At 44.3% G+C, this 21,299-nt stretch overlaps 1 protein-coding gene across 1 annotated transcript in view; it reads right to left on the bottom strand.

Moving 5' to 3' along the window:
• LOC144611364 (protein KASH5-like) overlaps window positions 1-21,299 on the bottom strand; it is a 115,777-nt gene that overhangs the window by 59,716 nt on the left and 34,762 nt on the right. The window contains exons 5-7 of the mRNA XM_078430435.1: window positions 20,451-20,507; window positions 19,762-19,821; window positions 1,667-1,813 (exon numbers count right to left, since the gene is read on the bottom strand). Coding sequence (XP_078286561.1) covers window positions 1,667-1,813; window positions 19,762-19,821; window positions 20,451-20,507 — 264 coding nt within the window. The remainder of the gene's footprint in view (window positions 1-1,666; window positions 1,814-19,761; window positions 19,822-20,450; window positions 20,508-21,299) is intronic.

Genomic DNA, 21,299 nt, shown 5'->3' with positions numbered 1-21,299 from the left:
ACAGCCTTACCTTTATCAATCCATCAAAGCCCTGCTTTATTTACTTTATAGACAAACGACAATAGGTGCAGGAATAGGCCATTCGGCCCTTCGATCAGCACCACCATTCAATGTGATCATGGCTGATCATTCTCAATCAGTACCCCGTTCCTGCCTTCTCCCCATACCCCCTGACACCACTATCTTTAAAAGCTCTATCTAGCTCTCTCTTGAAAGCATCCAGAGAATTGGCCTCCACTGCCTTCTGAGGCAGAGAATTCCACAGATTTACAACTCTCTGACTGAAAATGTTTTTCCTCATCTCCGTTCCAAATGGCCTACCCCTTATTCTTAAACTGTGACCCCTGGTTCTGTACCTCCCCAACATTGGGAACATGTTTACGGCCTCTAATGTGTCCAATCCCTTAATAATCTTATACGTTTCAATAAGATCCCCTCTCATCCTTCTAAATTCCAGTGTATACAAGCCTAGTCACTCCAGTCTTTCAACATACAACAGTCCCGCCATTCCAGGAATTAACATAGTGAACCTACGCTGCACACCCTCAATAGCAAGAATGTCCTTCCTCAAATTTGGAGACCAAAACTGCACACAGTACTCCGGGTGCGGTATCACTAGGGCCCTGCGCAACTGCAGAAGGATCTCTTTGCTCCTATACTCAACTCCTCTTGTCATAAAGGCCAACATGCCATTAGCTTTCTTCACTGCCTGCTGTACCTGCATGCTAACTTTAAGTGACTGATGAACAAAGACACCCAGATCGCTTTGTACTTCCCCATTTCCTAACTTGACATCATTCAGATAATAATCTGCCTTCCTGTTCTTTCCACCAAAGTGGATAACCTCACATTTATCCACATTAAACTGCATCTGCCCACTCACACAACCTGTCCAAGTCACCCTGCATCATCACAGCATCCTCCTCACAGTTCACACTGCCACCCGGCTTTGTGTCATCTGCAAACTTGCTGGTGTTACTTCTAATTCCTTCCTCCAAATCATTAATATATATGGTGAATAGTTGCTGCCCCAACACCGAAGCCTTGCGGCACTCCACTCCTCACTGCCTGCCATTCTGAAAAGAACCCGTTTACTCCTACTCTTTGCTTCCTGTCTGCCAACCAATTCTCTATCCATGTCAAGTCTCTACCCCCAATACCATGTGCTCTAAGATACAGTGTGGAAGCTGATCCTTTGGCCCATCGTCCACGCTGACCAGTGATCACCCCGTACACCAGCACTATCCTACACACTAGGGACAAGTTACAACTTTACCAAAGCCAATTCATCTACAAACCTGTACATCTTTGGGATGTGAGAGGAGAGCGGAAAACCCGGGAAAAACTCACATGGTCACAGGGAGAATGTACTAACTCCGTTCAGACAGCACCCGTAGTCAGGTTCAAACCCAGGTCTCAGGTGCTGTAAGGTAGCAACTCTACTGCTGCATCAATGTGCTGTGTCATTGTTCTAAAACGTTTGATGACAACTTGATGACTCACTCAACGTGACACATGCGATTAGCTCTATACTAGTTCATCCAGGCTTTTGGCCTCAAATGAAGATCCATGCAGTGAGAATGAATAGCTTTCAGCTTGTGAATTAGAGCACAAAATATCCAGAAGTTATTACGCAGTGAAAAGAAATGGCAACAGTACTTCTTACCAGTTCCTCAGCGATTGTCCGGAAAGCCACCCAGTTTAGTTGAGAACAGCTGTTATACATAATGTCTTTGATTAGTCTTGCAGAATTGTGAAGTGGTAATGTGCCACAAAGGGGTGTGGGTAAATTATTTGAAGCAACGTCTGATCTCTGCCAGGAAATAAAAAACATAATAATAGTTGTGGCCTCGATGTGATATTGTCTAACCAGTAATCGCGGAAAACCTCCAATCATCTACCAATGAAGTGATTTTCTTATATTGTTAGACAACAGAAAAATTCACAATTAGATTAATATACTACACTGAATATTACAGTGAATGCAGGAGAAGAAGCAATAGTTAGAAAATGCACATGATAAAAGTGAGCCCCTGTATCTTTAAATTTAGGAGGCCAGATGAAGAAGGGTGTCGACCCGAAACGTCACCTATTCCTTTTCTCCAGAGAAGCTGTCTGACCCACTGAGATACTCCAAATTTTTGTGTCTATCTTTGGCCAGATCTATTCACTGCAGTTACAGAGTTATAGAGCTGTACAGCACAGAAACCAGCCCTTTAACCCAATTTGCTCACAGCTACCAAGTTGCTTAACTGGGTTAGTCCCACGTGCCTGCACCAGGCCCATCTCTCTCAAATCTATGTACCTGTCCAGGTGCCTTTTAAATGTCGCGATTTTATGTCTCTACCACTTCCTTTGGTGGCTCATTCCACTTATGCACCACCGTGCGTGGAAAAAGTTGTCCCTTAGGTCTCTTTTAAATCTTTCCCACTCACCTTAAACTTATGCTCTTTAGTTTTTGATTGTCCTACGTGGAAAAAATACTAAGGCTAGTCACTTATCCATGCTCCTCACAATTTTGAAATTTCAATCAGGTCACCCCATGACTTCCTATGCACCACAGAAAAGACCCAATCTTTCACTGGAAGATTGTTACCAGCAGTTTTCACATGACTCGGCACTGATCTCTTCTCTTTAATGTTTTAGAATTGGTAACATGAAAAGAAAGTTTGCAAATGATACCAAAAACAGACCATGGGTTTCACCCTGACATGGAAAGCTTTAGACTGGTGAAGTCAAAGATCCAAAAAGTCTGTAAAAGGCAGTGGTGTGTTTTTCTTTATTAGTTCAGGCAGAGAATACAAAAGCAAGGATGTCATATAGAACCTGTATGCCACGACCAGTCTGTCTAAAAACTGTGATTTTGAAGCTCAACAATCCAATGTCATCTGCTTACAGGCAAAATCTGATTACACTGGAACAAGTGCAAGGAGGTTTAACAAGGGGTCCAAGCTGTAACATTTTAACAGTGAGGAACTGATTTTGTCGTTTGTCTTCCCTAGAGCAGACAAGTTTGAGAGAAGATTTGAGGTGCACATAACTGCAGCCTAAGATTGGATAAATAGGAAGAACCTGATTATCTTACAAGCGAGGGCAAAATCAGGAGCATGAAATTATGGGTATATGAGAGATGAGGATTTCCTCCCGACTCAGAGTGTAGGAATCTGGAACTCACCAGAAAGGGAGATGCGGATAGAAATTCTCATTATAGTTAAAGAGGAAATCAATAAGTGTGACCTGCAGTACGACAAATCTGGTGATCAGATGTACAATGACTTGAAGCCCAAGAATGATATCTGCGATTTTATTGAATGTTGGGAGTACGAAGATCATATGTTTGATTCCTGCTATTATTTCTTATGTTCTTAGAAGACTAATAAGCCCGAAGACTAATATCCTGTTTCTGTGTTGTATGATATTATGACTCCAACACAGAACCGTATAGCACAGAACAGGCCCTTTGGCCCAATGTTCGTGCTGAACATGAGGCCTAGCCGAATTGATTTAATCTGCAATTACATAATCCATATCCTTCTATGCCCTGCACTTGCTTATCTAAACGTGCTTATCCACACGCTTATCTAAAAGCCTCACAAATGTCACTATCGTTTCCGCCTCCACCACCATCCCCGACAGTGCATCACAGGCCTCCACCACCATCCCTGACAGTACATCACAGGCCTCCACCACCATCCCTGACAGTACATCACAGGCCTCCACCACCATCCCCGACAGTACATCACAGGCCTCCACCACCATCCCTGACAGTACATCACAGGCCTCCACCACCATCCCTGACAGTACATCACAGGCCTCCACCACCATCCCTGACAGTACATCACAGGCCTCCACCACCATCCCGGACAGTACATCACAGGCCTCCACCACCATCCCCGACAGTACATCACAGGCCTCCACCACCATCCCTGACAGTACATCACAGGCCTCCACCACCATCCCTGACAGTACATCACAGGCCTCCACCACCATCCCTGACAGTACATCACAGGCCTCCACCACCATCCCTGACAGTACATCACAGGCCTCCACCACCATCCCTGACAGTACATCACAGGCCTCCACCACCATCCCCGACAGTACATCACAGGCCTCCACCACCATCCCTGACAGTACATCACAGGCCTCCACCACCATCCCTGACAGTACATCACAGGCCTCCACCACACTCTGTGTAAAATGCTTGCCCTGCACATCTCCATTTAACATTCCCACATTCCCCCTCTCACTTTATAGTTATGCCCTCTGGTGTTGGACATTTCCACCCTGGGAAAAAGGTTCTGTCTACCCTATCTACACCTCATAATTTCATATACTTCTATCGTGTCCCCTCAACCTCCGACATTCCAGAGAAAATAATCAAAGTCTATACAACTACTCCCTGTATCTGAAATCCTCTAATCCAGGCAGCATTCTGGTAAATCTCCTTTGCACCTTTCCAGTTTCCACATCTTTCCCGTAATGGGAGACCAAAACTGTATGCAATACTCCAAATGCGGCCTAACCAAATGATATAGAGTTGCATCATGACTTCCTGACTCTTATATTCAATGCTCTTAGCAATGAAGGCAAGCATACCATACACCTTCTTTACCAACCTATCTGCTTTTTTTTCAATCTCTTACCTCGACGGAGATATGATTTTTTTCCCCGTATCATATCTCCGTCCCCACTGCAGCCTAACACCGTGGAGTTGGCCGGCTTTCCTGAAGACTGACCTGGTGCTCCAAGCCATGGGAGTCTCCGGGACTTTAACATCGCGGAGCTTGCGATCCCCTTTGCCGGGCCTGTGAACTTTAACATTGTGAAGCCCGCGGTTTCAGGGAAGGAACTCGGGAGCTCCATGCCCCAACGCGGGAGTTTCGATCACCCAGACTGGGGCTACGATAGAACAACGAGGAAGAAGATTGAACTTTATTGCCTTCCATCACAGTGAGGAATGTGGAATCCACCATGATGGATGTTTATGTTAACTTCTATGTGGTTGTGTGTCTTGTCGCTTTTCACTTAGTATGGCTCTATGGCAACTCAAATTTCACTGCACCTTAATTGGTACACGTGACAATAAACTGACCTTGAAACCTTGAACTTGTGCTGCCAACTTAAATGAGCTATAAATTTAGACTCTAAGATCCCTCTGCACATCAATGCTGTTAAGGGTTTTGCCATTAACCTGTTCACTGCCAAGTTTGTTTTTTCACTAATGGCCATGAGCCGAGTATACTTGAGGGTAGCACTGAACAGGTTAACTGTATACTCTCTCCTTATATTCAATCTCCAAAGTGCAACACCTAGCACTTGCTTGGGTTAAATTCCATCTGTCATTTCTTCGTCCATTTCTGTAGCTGATCTATATCCCCATGTATCCTCTGACATCCTTACTCGCTTGTCTGCAACTCCTCCAATTTTGGTGTCATCAGCAAATGTACTCACCCATCTACATTTACGTCTAGGTCATTTATATATATATCACAAAAAGCAGAGATTCCAGCACAGATCCCTGTCACAGACCTCCAGCCAGAATATCTACCTTCCACCACAAGCCTCTGTCTTCTATGAATAAACTAGTTCTCAATCCATGTGACCAAGTCATCGTGAATCTTGTATTTCTTAATCTTCTGGATCAGTCTACCTACCACAAGGGATCTAATCAAAGGCCACACTAAAATCCATGTATACAACCTCCACCCTACAATCTCCTTTGTCACCTCCTCAAAAACTCAATCAAATTAGTGAGATATGACCTGCCGTGTACAAAGCGTACTGGCTATTCCTAATTAACCCGTTCTGTTCCAAATGGGAGTAAATCCTATCCCAAAGAATTTTCAATAGTTTCTCTACCACTGACGTGAGGCTCACTGGTCTATAGTTCCTTGGATTCTCTCTACTCCCTTCTTAAACAAGGGAGTGGGAGGTTGTGTCTCACAAATTCAATACTTTCCCTACCACTGATGTGAGCCTCATAGTTCCCTGGATTCTCTCTACCTCCTTTCTTAAACAAAGGAACACCATTGGCCACTCCAGTTCACTGGGACCTCGTCTGTGGCTAGAGAAATAAGAAAGATCCTCGTCAAGGCCCCTACAATCGCGCTCTTGCCTTCCACATTAACCTGGGATAGATCTCATCAGGCCCTGAGGACATTTCCACTTTAATCTGCATCAACAGCCTCAGCACCACCTCCTTCTACATCTCAAAACTCCCCTAGCATATTTGTATTCTCTACACTAATCTAGCAGCCCTCCAAGTCCTTCTCGGTGAATACAGATGCAAAAAAATGTTTAATACTTCACCTACATCCTCCGACTCCAGGCATAGATTCCCTCTATCTTTGAGTGGTCCTACCTTAGCCCTGGTCACGTTCTTATTTTAACGTACATATAAGAATTATACATACGTTCCCCTCACCTGCACTTTGATATGCTGGCCTTTAAATGGCTCCCACATGTTATCTGTGGATTTACCCAATAAAACAGCTCCCAATCTACCCTCCTTAGCTCCTGCCTAATGACATTGTAATCTGCCTTGCCCCAATTAAGTACATCCCTCCCCAACATCCAGATATGTGGTTATTCAAAACAATCTTAAAATTATGGAGTTGTGATCACTATTCTCAAATTCATCACCAGTCCCTGGCCAGGCTCGTTTCCCAATCCCAGGTCCAGAATGGTCCTTCCTTGAGTTGGACTAACATGTGTAAAACTGTAGTGCTGGTTATTTAAATTGAATGTAAGAATGTTATAATTTATGAATTTCCTTGAATTTCCATTAATTTGACTTACCACCATTGTAATTGACCATGGGCGGTATTGTACTGAATATCAGTACTTGGCACATAAGTATTTTCAAGCATCTAACCATCAAAATGAACAATAAACTTTATGATATATAGATCAACTATGTATTGAAGCAAAATTACCTGTTTCAACATCAATCATTTTACTTTTAACTTCTCTTTGCAGAACTTGGCTATAAAACCCAGTCCATCAGGGTCCCAGTATCAGATTGGCTCAGGTGTTTATTCTTGTAAAATGTTTGGTCTCAGCTTCTGGCCAGACAGGCACTGACATATCAGAGCAGCCAAACTAAGTACTTTAACCTGATCCGAATTATTTTCTTGGCATTACCATATGCTCCCTTTCTTAATCAGAGAGTACATGCAACACAATTTATTTAAAGCTCCAGAACAGCTTGAAGGTATCACAAAATGCTGGAGTAACTCAGCAGGTCAGGCAGCACCTAGGAGAGAGGGAATGGGTGACGTTTTGGGTCGAGACTCTTCTTCAGACCCTTCAGTCCTTCGATTTGTACCAGCATCTGCAGTTATGTTCCTACACTTCCAGATCAGCTTGGGTATGGTAATCATCCTTGTATTCTGGAATTTTCCAATATACTTCTTTGGGTGAATTACTCTAATCAAGGTCTATGGATCATTCTTACCTGTTGAATCTCTTCTATCTCCAACTGTAGAGAATATTCTGTAACTCTTACAGGAGGAATGGGAGTTTGCAATTCTACATCTTGGATGCCATCGGGTCTGTTGGTATGGAAAAGTTGTTTTTCAAACTGAACTAAGAACCATAAGATTTGAATAGTGATCAGTGACACTTGACTGATTTATTAATTACTAATCACAAATCTCTTAGCAGGATTTAAATGACTCCCGCATGCCTGATGTGGACTTGCCCAATAACAGCTGTCCCAGTTTACTCTAAAAAAAGCAAAGGGCTGGAGTAAATCAGAAGGTAATGCAGTATCTCTGGAGATCCTGGGTATCCGACGTTTTGGGTCGGGACTCTTCATCAGACTGTCTGACCTACTGCTGAGTTACTTCAGCACTTTGTATCTTTTTTGGTAAATCAGCATCTGCAGTTCCTTGTGTCCCTAATTTACTCTCCCCAGCTTCTGCCAAATAAAGTTGTAATTCCAATATAGTACATTCCCCCAAAGTACAGACTTATCCATATTCATAACTATCTTAAAATTTGGGTGTTTCATTGGTAGGATATTTTGGGAACAATGATCACACCTTCATGTCATCTGGTTAAGCTCGCATCACAATGCAAGGTCCAGTATGGCCTCTCCTACAGATGAACTATTCACATACCATTTTATGAAACCCTTTTGGAGACACCAAAGGTCCTGATCAATACTTGAGAAGTTAAAATCTCCCATTAAGACAACCCTATTGCTTTTACATCTTTCCTTAATCTGTATACATAGCTGTTCCTTTATCATCTGCTGGCAATATAAAGTTGAGAACATAGAACAGTACAGCACAAGGACAGGCCCTTCGGCCCCAAATGCCTATGCTGAACATGATGCCAAGACAATCACTTATTCATCTGCATATAATCCATATTCCTACATTCCCTGCATCGCCATATCGCCTATCCAAAAGTTCCTTATATGCCGCTAACATATCTGCTTTAGCCACCTTCCACTGTAGTGCACTCCACGCACTCATCACCCTCTGTGTGAAAAAATTGCCCTGTACATCTTTAAACTTTATCCCTCTCACCTTAAAGCCATGGCCTTTAGCATTTGAATTTTCCATCCCTGGAATTAGGTCTCCCCACAACTTCTAACCTCTACCACGGGGGACTTTATCAAATACCTTCCGAAAATCCATGCAGACAACATGGTGGAGTTGCAGGTTGACATGGTGGGCAAAAAGGCTTTTTCACACATTGGCCTTCATCAGTCAGAGTATTGAGTATAGAAGTTGGGAGGTCATGTTGCAGTTGTATAAGACGTTGGTGGATTTAGAGTATTGTGATCAGTTCTGGGCACTATGTTATAGGAAAGATGTTGTCAAGCTGGAAAGGGTGCAGAAAAGATTTACGAGGATGTTGCCAGCTAGAGGGTCTGAACTATAGTGAGAGGTTGAGTAGGCTGGGACTCTATTCCTTGGAGCGCAGGAGGATGAGGGGTGATGTTATAGAAGTGTATAAAATCATGAGAGGAATAGATCAGGTAGATGCACATAGTCTCTTGCCCAGAGTAGGTGGATCGAGGACCAGAGGACATAGGTTTAAGATGAAGGGGAAAATATTTAATCAGACACAAAGGGTGGGAATATGGAACTAGTTGCCAGAGGAGGTAGTTGAGTCAGGGACTATCCCAACATTTAAGAAACTGTTAGATAGGTACATGGATAGGACTGGTTTGGAGGGATATGGGCCAAACGCAGGCAAGTGGTATTAGTGTAGCTGGGACATGTCGGTGTGGGCAAGTTGGGCCGAAGGGCCTGTTTCCATGCTGTATTTCTCTATCTCTCTATGACTATGACAACATCCACCATCCTACCCTCATCAATCACCTTTGTCACCTCCTCAAAAAACTTGTTCAAGTTAGTAAGATACAACCTGCAGTGTATAAAGCCATGGTGGACGTCCCTAATTAACCCATTCTCTATCAATTGGGAGTAAATCCTATCCTGAAGAATCCTCTAGTTTCCCTACCACTGATGTGAGGCTCACTAGCCTATAATTTCCTGGATTCTCGCTACTTCCCTTCTTAAATATGTGAACAACATTAGCTACTCTTCAGTCCCTTAGGACTTTGCCTATGGCTAGAGATGTAAAGAGCTTCATCAAGGCTCCCGTTATCTCCTCTTTTGCCTCTCACTATCTCTTTTGCCTCTCAATAACCTGGGATAAATTCCATCAGTTCCTGGGGTTTTATCCACCTTAATACCCTCTAATGCCTCCAAACTTATAGTTCCCCAGCCCCGCACGGCCCGATTTTACCTCCAACCTAAAATTCATAAACAGAACTGTCCCGGCAGACCCATTGTCTCTGCCTGCTCATGTCCCACCGAACCTATTTCCACCTACCTCGACTCCATCCTATCCCCCCTGGTCAAATCCCTCCCCACCTACATCCAAGACACCTCACATGCTCTCCATCTCCTCAATAACTTCCGGTTTCCAGGCCCCCACTCCCGTATCTTTACCATGGATGTCCAGTCACTCTACATTTCCATCCCCCACAAGGATGGTCTCGAAGCCCTCCGTTTCTTCCTCGACCGTAGAACCAACCAATCCCCATCTACTGACACCCTCCTCCGCCAAGCTGACCTGGTTCTTACCCTTAACAACTTCTCCTTTGACTCCTCCCACTTCCTCCAAACCAGAGGCGTATCTATAGGCACTCGCATGGGCCCTAGCTATGCCTGCCTCTTTGTCGGGTACGTCGAACAATCCCTGTTCCGGACGTACACCGGCCCCATCCCCGAACTCTACCTCCGCTACATCGACGACTGCATTGGTGCTACCTCTTGTACCCATGCAGAACTCACTGACTTCATACACCACTTCCAATTTCCATCCTGCCCTTAAATATACTTGGACTATCTCCGACATCTCCCTCCCGTTTCTGGACCTCACCATCACCATCACAGGAGACAGACTAGTGACTGACATCTACTATAAACCCACTGACTCGCACAGCTATCTGGACTACACTTCTTCCCACCCTGTCTCCTGCAAAAAGTCCATCCCCTACTCCCAAAAAAACTGTGCCCGGGATGAGGTGTTTCACACTAGGGCATCAGAGATGTCCTCATTCTTCAGGAAATGGGGCATCCCCTCTTCCATTATAGATGAGGCTCTCACTAGGGTCTCTTCTACATCCCGCAGCTCCGCTCTTGCTCCCCCTCGTTCAAGGACAGAATCCCCCTCGTTCTCACCTTCCACCCCACCAGCCAGCGTATCCAACAAATCATCCGTCAACATTTCCGTCACCTACAACGGTACCCCACCACTGGCCAAATCTTCCCATCCCCTCCCCTTTCTGCATTCCGCAGAGACCGCTCCCTCCATAACTCCCTGGTCCACTCGTCCCTTCCTACCCAAACCACCCCATCCCCGGGAACTTTCCCCTGCAACCGCAGGAGATGCAACACCTGTCCCTTTACCTCCCCCCTCAACTCCATCCAAGGACCCAAACAGTCTTTCCAGGTGAGACAGAGGTTCACCTGCACCTCCTCCAACCTCATCTATTGCATCCGCTGCTCTAGATGTCAACTTCTTTACATCGGCGAAACCAAATGCGGGCTCGGCGATCATTTCGCTCAACACCTTCGCTCAGTCCGCCTTAACCAACCCGATCTCCCGGTGGCTGAGCGCTTCAACTCCCCCTCCCACTCCCAGTCTGACCTTTCTGTCATGGGCCTCCTCCAGTGCCATAGTGAGGCTAAAAGCAACTTAGTCAGCATGGATGAGTTAAGTTAAAGGGCCAGTTTTCGTGCTGTAACCATAGATGACTGCTGTATCCTTTGGTAATCTTTCTGTGTCGTCTGCAAATTTACTAATCAGCCCATCTATATTTTCCAAGGTCCCAAACATAAGGACCCAGCAGTAGGTCTATTCTGCAATCCAGTGCAGTGTAAATACACTAATTAACCTTATACCCTTTCAGCATGTGCAAATATTTGCTTTCCATATCGCTGGTATTCCAACTTACACTGATAAATCTTCACATGTGAGATGATACTGTAACTTGTTTATTTCTTCTTTCAATCCCTGTGATGGAAATGGGAATCAAGAGCATTCAATATTTGGTACACTTATTAATTTCTAATCAATAATTACAATGACAGTTGTATAGCAGAAGGATTGAAAGAGGAAGATTACAGTCATGATGTAATGTACTGTTTCTAATTGTCCTATTGAAAGTTACTACAATTTCAGCAGTGGGCAACCATAAGCATTACAAAGGGAGATGTGCTGAATTCCTTTCATTCGAAAAATCCTACTTGGTATGAATGGCAAACAAGTTTTCAAAAATAACTGAACCACATTGCAAAAAGGCGACAGGAGATAGATCTGGCAGATAGTATTAAGTATAATTTTATAAGTACATAAAGGGAAAAAGGGTAACCAGAGAAAGAATGGGATCCTCAGGAATCAAAGTAGTCAACTCTGCGGAGGGCCACAGGATATGGGCAAGATCCTCAACGAGTATTTCAACCATCTGCTTTTACCGTCTTGAGAACAGTCACTATTAGTCAAAGAGGTGCTGAAGGTTCTAACGCGTATGAAGGTAGACAAATCTCTCTGGCCTGATCAGATCTATCCGAAGACACTGGGAAGCCAGAGAGGAAATTGCAGGTGCTTTGGAGGGATTTACGAGTCATCATTAAATCAGCTACCGGAAGATTGGAGGGTGCAGGGAAAAGCCTGGAACTACATGCCAGTGAGCCTAACGTCTGTGGTCGGAAAATTACTAGAGAGTATTCTGAGGGATAACATATACAGTGCATTCAGAAACAATTCACTTTTTCCCTTCACTTTTTCCACATTTTGCTACGTTACAATGGATTAAATTCTTTTTTTATCATCAATCTATACACAATATCCCATAATAAAAAAGTGAAACCAGGTGTTTAGAAATTTTTGGAAAGTAATTAAAAAGGCATACCTGAAATATCACATTTACATAAGTATTCAGACCCTTTAGTACTTTGTTGAGGCACCTTTGGCAGCGATTACAGCTTCAAGTCTTCTTGGGTATGACGCTACAAGCTTGCCACACCTGTATTTGGGTAATTTCTCCCATCCTTCTCTGCAGATCCTCTCAAGCTCTGTCAGGTTGGATGGAGAGCGTCAATGCACAGCTATTTTCAGGCCCCTCCAGAGATGCTCGATCGGGTTCAAGTCCGGCCTCGGGCTGGGCCACTCAAGGACATTCACAGATATGTCACAAAGCCACTCCTGCGTTGTCTTGGCTGCGTGCTTAGGGTCGTTGTCTTGTTGGAAGGTGAACTTCTGCCCCAGTCTGAGGTCCAGAATGCTCTGGAGCAGGTTTTCATCAAGGATCTCTCTGTACTTTGCTCCATTCATCTTTCCCTCGATCTTGACTAATCTCCCAGTTCCTGCCGCTGAAAAACATCCCCACAGCATGATGCTGCCACCACCATGCTTAACCGTAGGTACGGTATTCGCCAGGTGATGAGCGGTGCCACTTGGCATTCAGGCCAAAGAGTTCAATCTTGGTTTCATCAGACCAGAGAATCATGTTTCTCATGATCTGAGAGTCCTTTAGGTGCCTTTTGGCAAACTCCAAGCGGGCTGTCATGTGCCTTTTACTGAGGAGTGAGTGGCTTCCGTCTGGCCACTCTACCATGAAGGTGGAGTGCTGCAGATATAGTTGTTCTTCTGGAAGGTTCTCCCATCTTCACAGAGGAACTGGAGCTCTGTCAGAATGACCATCGGATTCTTGGTCACCTCCCTGACCAAGGCCCTTCTCCCGATTGCTCAGTTTGGCCGGGTGGCCAGCTCTATGAAGAGTCCTGGTGGTTCCAAAGTTCTTCCATTTAAGAATGACGGAGGCCACTGTGCTCTTCGGGACCTGCAATGCTGCAGAATTTGTTTTATACCCTTCCCCAGATCTGTGTCTCAACACAATCCTGTCTCAGAGATCTACGGACAATTCCTTCGTCTTCATGGCTTGGTTTTTGTTCTGACATGCACTGTCAACTGTGGGACCTTATATAGACAGGTGTGTGCCTTTCCAAATCATGTCCAATCAACTTAATGGACTCCAATCAAGTTGTAGAAACATCTCAAGGATAATCAATGGAAACAGGATGAACATAAGCTCAATTGTGAGTGTCATAGCAAAGGGTCTGAATATTTATGAAAATGTGATATTTCAGTTATTTCTTTTTAATTACTTTGCAAAAATTGCTAAACACCTGTTTTTGCTTTTTTTATTATGGGATATTGTGTGTAGATTGATGATAAAAAAAGAATTGAATCCATTTAAAAATAAGGCTGTAACTTAGCAAAATGTGGAAAACGTGAAGGGGTTTGCATACTTTCTGAATGCACTGTACATGCATTTAGATGAACAACGGCTGACAAGGGAAAGTCAACATGGTTCTGATTGGGTTTTTTGAAGATGTGACCATAAAAGTTATTGAGGGCAGAGCTGTAGATTTGGAAAAATAGAAACATAGAAAATAGGTGCAGGAGTAGGCCATTTGGCCCTTCGAGCCACCACCGCTATTCAATATGATCATAGGAAAATAACTGCAAATGCTGGTACAAATCGAAGGTGTCACAAAATGCTGGAGTAACTCAGCGGGTCAGGCAGCATCTCAGGAGAGAAGGAATGGGTGACGTTTCGGGTCGAGATCCTTCTTCAGACTGATGTCAGGGGGGGGGAGGGGACAGAGAAAGGATGTTGTTGGAGAAAGGAAGACAGTGGGAGAACTGGGACGGGGAGGGGAAAGAGAGGGACAGAGGAGCAATCTAAAGTTAGAGAAATCAATGTTCATACTGCTGGGGTGTAAGCTGCCCAAGTGAAATATGAGATGTTGGTCCTCCAATTTGCGGTGGGCCTCACTATGACAATGGAGGAGGCCCATGACAGAAAGGTCAGACTGAGAGTGGGAGTTGAAGTGCTTAGCCACCGGGAGATCAGGTTGGTTAAGGTGGATTGAGCGAAGGTGTTGAGCGAAATGATCTGCGTTTGGGCTCGGTGGTAGGCCATTCGGGCCTTCGAGCCAGCACTGCCATTCAATGTGAACATGGCTGATCATTCACACTCAGTAACTTGCTCCTGCCCACTCCCCATACCCCCTGACTCCACTATCATTCAGAGCTCTATCTAACTCTCTCTTGAAAGCATCCAGAGAATCGGCCTCCACTGCCTTCTGAGGCAGAGAATTCCACAGATTTTCAATTCTCTGAGTGAAAAAGTTTTTCCTTACAGAAACATAGAAAATAGTTGCAGGAGGAGGTCATTCGGTCCTTCGAGCCTGCAACACCATTCATTGTGATCATTGCTGATCATCCACAATCCGTAACCTGTGCCATACTTCTCCCCATATCCCTTGATTCCTCACAGCCTGCTGTACCTGCACGCCAACTTTCAGTGACTGGTGTACAAGGACACCCAGGTCACGCTGCACCTCCCCCTTACCTAATCTAACTCCATTGAGATAATAATCTGCCTCGTTTATGCAGCCAGTGGATAACCTACATTTATCTATATTATACTGCATCTGCCATGCAACTGCCCACTCACTGAACCTGTCCAGGTCACCCTGCAACCTCCGAACATCCTCTTCACAGTTCACGCTGCCACACAGCTTTGTGTCATCTGCAAACTTGCTAGTGCTACTTCTCATTCCTTCATCCAAATCATTAATATATATGGTAAACAGTTGCGGCCCCAACACCGAGCCTTGTGGCACTCCACTCGCCACTGCCTGGCATTCTGAAAAGGACCCGTTTACTCCTACTCTTTGCTTCCTGTCTGCCAACCAATTCTCCATCCATGTCAACACCCTACCCCCAATACCATGTGCTCTAATTTTGCTCACCAATCTCCCGTGTGGGACCTTATCAAAGGCTTTCTGAAAGTCTAGATACACTACATCCACTGGCTCCCCTTCATCCATTTTACTTATCACATCCTCAAAAAATTCCAGAAGATTATTCAAGCATGATTCCCCTTTCATAAATCCATGCTGAATTGGACGTATCGTTTTACTGTTATCCAAACGCACCGTTATTACCTCTTTAATAATTGACTCCAGTATCTTTCCCACCACCGATGTCAGGCTAACCGGTCTGTAATTCCCCGTTTTCTCTCTCGCTCCTTTCTTGAAAAGTGGGATAACATTAGCTATCCTCCAATCCACAGTAACTGCTCCTGAATCTATTGAACATTGGAAAATGATCACCAATGCGTCCACTATTTCTAGAGCCACCTCCCTGAGGACCCTGGGATGCAGACCATCAGGCCCAGGGGATTTATCATCCTTCAGTCCCATTAGTCTACCCAAAACTATTTGTCGGCTAATGAAAATTTCTTTCAGTCCCTCCCCTGACATCAGTCTGAAGAAGGGTCTTGACCCGAAACGTCACCCATCTGAGCCTCAAGCTCATCGACTTTACTTCTTATACTTCGCGCATTCATATAAAATACTTTAAATTCCTTACTCATCTTACCTTTCACACCGATCCCTATTAAACTTGACCATACTCTCCTATCCCTTTGTGAGCTTTCTTTCCCGTTAATAATAATAATAATAATAATAATAATATTCATTTATTGTCATTGCAACGAGTACAACGAAATTAAAAAATAGCCAATCCTGACGGTGCGTACAAACATATATGCAACAAATGCAAAAACAAATAAATACATAAATACAATTATATTAAGTACAAGATTTTTTAACGGTGTTGCCTAGTGCAAAGGTAGTGTTCAGTTCTCGTATGGCCCTGGGGTAAAAACTGTTCTTAAGTCTGTTTGTTCGGGATTTGATCGACCTGAAACGTCGACCAGAGGGCAGATGAACAAACAGACGGTGGCCAGGGTGGGATGGATCTTTTATTATTTTGCCTGCTCTACTGAGGCAGCGTAGGCTGAACAGGTGCTCCAGGGAGGGCAGTGAGCAGCCGATGATCTTCTGGGCCGTCGTGATGACCCTCTGAAGGGCCTTCCTGTCCTTTTCTGAGCAGCTGGCATACCATGTGGTTATACAGTATGCCAGCACACTCTCGATGGAGCAGCGATAGAAGGACAACATGAGCTTCTCCTGCAGGTTGGTTTTCCTGAGGATCCTCAGGAAGTGGAGTCTCTGCTGTGCCTTCTTTACTGTGGTGATGGTGTTGGTAGACCAGGTAAGATCCTCTGCGATGTGCGTACCCAGGAACCTGAAAGCGGGTACCCTTTCCACACAGACCCCATTGATGTAGAGTGGGTCGTATTCTACACTGGTTTTTCTAAAGTCAATTATAAGTTCCTTTGTTTTGGAGGAGTTCAGGACCAGATTGTTCACTGAACACCATGCTGCCAGCCTTTGGATTTCATCCCTATAGGCTGTCTCATCTCCTCCTGAGAGATGGGGTCCTTAACTATCCCTTTACTCTCCATCTTTGACTATCCCATTTGACACCCTTTAACTCCATCTTTGACTATCCCCACCTGTTAAGGTGCAATCCGTTCCTTTTGTACAATTCCCCCTTACCCCAAAACAGATCCCAGTGGTCTAAGAATCTAAATCCCTGCCCCCTGCACCAGCTCCTCAGCCACACATTCAGGTCCTGTATCTCCCTGTTCCTGCTCTCACCAGCACGAGGAACTGGAAGCAAACCGGACATAACCACCCTGGAGGTCCTGCGTTTCAGCATTTTTCCGGGCTCTCTAAAGTCACGATGCAGAATATCTATCCCCTTCTTTCCGACATCGTTTGTGCCGACATGCACTACCACTTCCGGCTGTTCACCTTCGCCCTTGAGGATTTTCTGCACTCTCTCCACGACATCCTGGATCCTGGCACCAGGGAGGCAGCACACCATCCTCGAATCCCGCCTGTTGCCGCAGAAACCCTGTCCATACCTCTCACAATGGAGTCTCCTACTACCACGGCGCTGCCTGACGTCGGCCTCTTTGGTTTTGGTTCAACAGCACGTTTTACTTTGCAAACCTGTCTGCCGCTCAATGTGGCAACGTCTTCTGTCCCGACAGCTTCCAAGTACAAACATTGATTTCTCTAACTTGAGTTGGCTCCTCTGCCCCTCCCTTTCCCCTCCCCCTTCCCAGTTCTCCCACTGTCTTCCTGTCTCCAACTACATCCTTTCTTTGTCACGCCCCCTCCCGACATCAGTTTGAAGAAGGGTCTCGACCCGAAACGTCACCCATTCCTTCTCTTTTGAGATGCTGCCTGACCCGCTGAGTTACTCCAGCATTTCGTGATATCTTCAATATGATCATGGCAGATCATCCAAAATCAGTACGCCGTACCTTCTTTCTCCGCATATATCTTGATTCCGTTAGCCCTAAGAGCCAAATCTAACTCTCTCTTGAATACAACGAGTGAATTGGCCTCCACTGCCTTCTGTGGCAGACAATTCCACAGATTCACAACTCTCTGGTTGAAAACGATTTTCCTCATCTCAGTCCTAAATGGCCATACCCCATTTCTTAAATTGTAACCCCTGGTTCTGGACTCCCCCATGGGGAACATTTTCCTGCATTTAGCCTGTCCAAACCTTTAAGAATTTTACATGTTTCTATAAGATTCCCTCTCATCCTCCTAAATTCCAGTGAATATAAGTCCAGTCCATCCATTCTTTCATCCTATGTCAGTCCCGCCATCCCGGGAATTAACCTGGTGAACCTTCGCTGCACTCCCTCATGGATTTAGATATGGATTTCAGCAAGGCATTCAACAAGGTTCCGCACGGTAGGTTGCTCTAGAAGGTTAGATCGCATGGGATCCAAGGAGCGATAGCTGAATAGATGGAAAATTGGCTTTATGGAAGGAAGCAAAGGGTGACGGTGGAAGGTTGTTTTTTGGACTGGACCCATTGCTGTTAGTTTTCTATATCAATGATTTGGATGAGAATCTACGTGGCATGATTAGCATGTTTGCAGGTGACACAAAAGTAAGTGGTTTTGTAGATAATGAAGATGGTGGTCAAATATTGCAGAAGGATCTTGTTTGGTTGGCCAGGTGGGTGGGGAATGGTTGATGGAATTTAATACAGAGAAAAGTGGGGTGTTGTATTTTGGGAAGTCCAGCATGGGCAGGACCTACACAGTGAATGGTAGGGCTCTGGGGAGTGTTGTAGAGTAGCAGGATCCAGGAGTGCAGGTACACAGTACTTTGAAAGTGGTGACACAGGTAAATAAGGTGGTCAAATTGGCTTTTGGCACATTGGCCTTCACCAGTCAGAGTATTGAGTACAGCAGTTAGGAGGTTATGTTGCAGTTATACAAGACATTGGCGAGGCCACATTTGGAGTATTGTGTTCAGTTTTGGACACCATGTTATGGTAAAAAAGGTATCAAGCTGGAAAAAGTGCAGAAAATACCTACGAGGATGTTGCCAGGACTCGAGGGCCTGAGCTCTAGGGAGAGGTTGAGCAGGCTAGGACTATTCCCTGAAGTACAGGAGGATGAGGGGTGATCTTATTGAGCTGTACAAAATCTTGATTGGGCAAAGTGCCTTCGAGTAGGGGAATCGAGAACCAGAGGACATAGGAGTGAGAATGATTTAATAAGGACCTGAGGGATAACGTTTTTTTACACAATGGTGGGTGTATTGAATGATCTGCCGGAGGAGGTAGTTGAGACAGGTATTATTGCAACATTTACGAAACATTTAGCCTGTCCAAACCTTTAAGAAGTACATGGATAGGATTGGTTTGGAGGGATATGGGCCAAATATAAGCAGGTGGAACTAGTGTAGATGGAATTAGTCGGTTTGGGCAAGTTGGGCTGAAGGGCCTGTTTTCCACACTCTATGACTTCAATCTGCATTAAATACAACTTTACAAGTGCAAAGGCATTTGTACCATGTTCCCAGCCTAGCAATGCAAAGGGCAGGAATCCACATCAGGTTCCCAGCACAAAATTGTATAGCAGTGGGAGGGAGGGTTAGGGGTTCCATCAGGGCTGCTTTAATAATGCACAGCAGCAGAAAGGATAGGGTTTGTGCAAGGTTCCTAGCACCAAAGGGTTATCAGTAAACAAAAGACTCTCTCTATAATGACTCAATTTCAATCTTTTTGTTGAGATCTGCTGTGCATTTCCAATATTTGTTTATATTATTTTCACTGACTAGGGAGATTGTTTTGGAATATTCACAGGTTAAATAAAAATATTAATCCATTTGAACATGTCTCAAAAAATGTTTAAATAGTTTGTGTAAAAGAAATGTTTTCATTTCACTTGTGCTGACTGCGCATTGTCACTTTATGTCTTGGCTATTTTACCTGAATGATGTCATTATATTCCTCCACAGTTGATTTCATTTCCTCTGACTGATTTATTTTCTGCAAAATAAAACACAACAGCAACAGAAATTATTAAAACTAATGCCAAGAACATGTATCTAAATACAGTATGTCCACATGAAAACATCTGATAACTTCCCAAGTACAAATCCTGCCCCAGAATAAATCTTTCATTCTTTTCCTTACAATCCTTGCATTCTTCATCAATCATAGCAATCTAATGAACACAATATTATTTTACCATACCTTTGTCTGAAACTCATTAGTACAGATTCATCCATACATTTCCATTCCCGAATAATGTATTGCTAAGGGAGAGAAATTCAACTGGTTTCAAAGTTTGGCTGGCAAAGGGATCACTTTGTGTGCTGGTGCATGGGAGCTTGAGATTCAACTCAAGCAAGGCAATGCAGCGACCAGAAATGTCATCTGTCCCTACCCTCCACAGATGCTGCATGACCCGCTGAGTTCCTTGAGCACTTTGTTTATTGCTTAGGCAATGTAAATCCCTCTAGCAAATTATGGACATCCCGCCTCTGGGAAGGATGGAAAATTGGCGAACTCAAATCAAAGCAAGGCAGGGAGAATATTCTATAGACAATCCAATAGGATAGACTAGCGCCAAGCATGCAAGGGATATTCACATGAAATTCATGTTCTATACCCACCTCACTAAGTAATGCATCCTTAACAGAAATCAATCCTTTGGCTTCATATATCTGATTCTGAAAAACAATAGGATTAACATGTTATTAGCTTGCAACATTTTCCACTTGAGTCATACGTTAGACAGAAAGGAAATAGGCCTTTCAGTCACCCTTTCTAGCTTGACATCTTTCCTATAACACAATTCTGAAGAAGGGCCTCGATCCAAAACATCACCCATTTCTTCTCTCCAGAGATGCTGCCTGTCCCAGCATTTTGTGTCTTTCTGCAGTTCCTTATCACACAATTCTCTAAATGTGGCCTCACCACCATTTTAGTTTAGTTTATTATTGTCATGTGTACTGATTATTGTCATGTGCTATCCAGTCAGCAGAAGTATCCACGTCGCGAGGCTGGAAACTGGAAGAGTCCTGAACTAATTCTGCTACTACCATCATCTATTCTACAAGTGATGGCTCCCACTGATTGTCGCCGGAAGCTTGCGTCATTTTCAGGATGGACGATGACAGTGATGTAACATTTGAAACATGGATAATGGACACGAAAGAAGAAGAAGCAGAAAGACAATGCATGATTACAATGCATTTTGGTAGGACAAATCAAAATAGGACATACAGGGTAAATGGTAGGGAATTGAGGAATGCAGTGGAACAGAGGGATCTGGGAATAACTGTGCATTGTTCCCTGAAGGTGGAATCTCATGTGGATAGGGTGGTGAAGAAGGCGTTTGGTATGCTTGCCTTTATAAATCAGAGCATCGAGTATAGAAGTTGGGATGTAATGTTAAAATTGTACACGGCATTGGTGAGGCCAAATCTGGAGTATGGTGTGCAGTTCTGGTCGCCAAATTA

This window comes from Rhinoraja longicauda, chromosome 40 (genome assembly GCF_053455715.1).
Source record: "Rhinoraja longicauda isolate Sanriku21f chromosome 40, sRhiLon1.1, whole genome shotgun sequence".
Classification (NCBI taxonomy): Eukaryota; Metazoa; Chordata; class Chondrichthyes; order Rajiformes; family Arhynchobatidae; genus Rhinoraja; species Rhinoraja longicauda.
The sequence above is the reverse complement of the archived record's forward strand: the minus strand, read 5'-3'. Positions and strand labels throughout refer to the sequence as shown.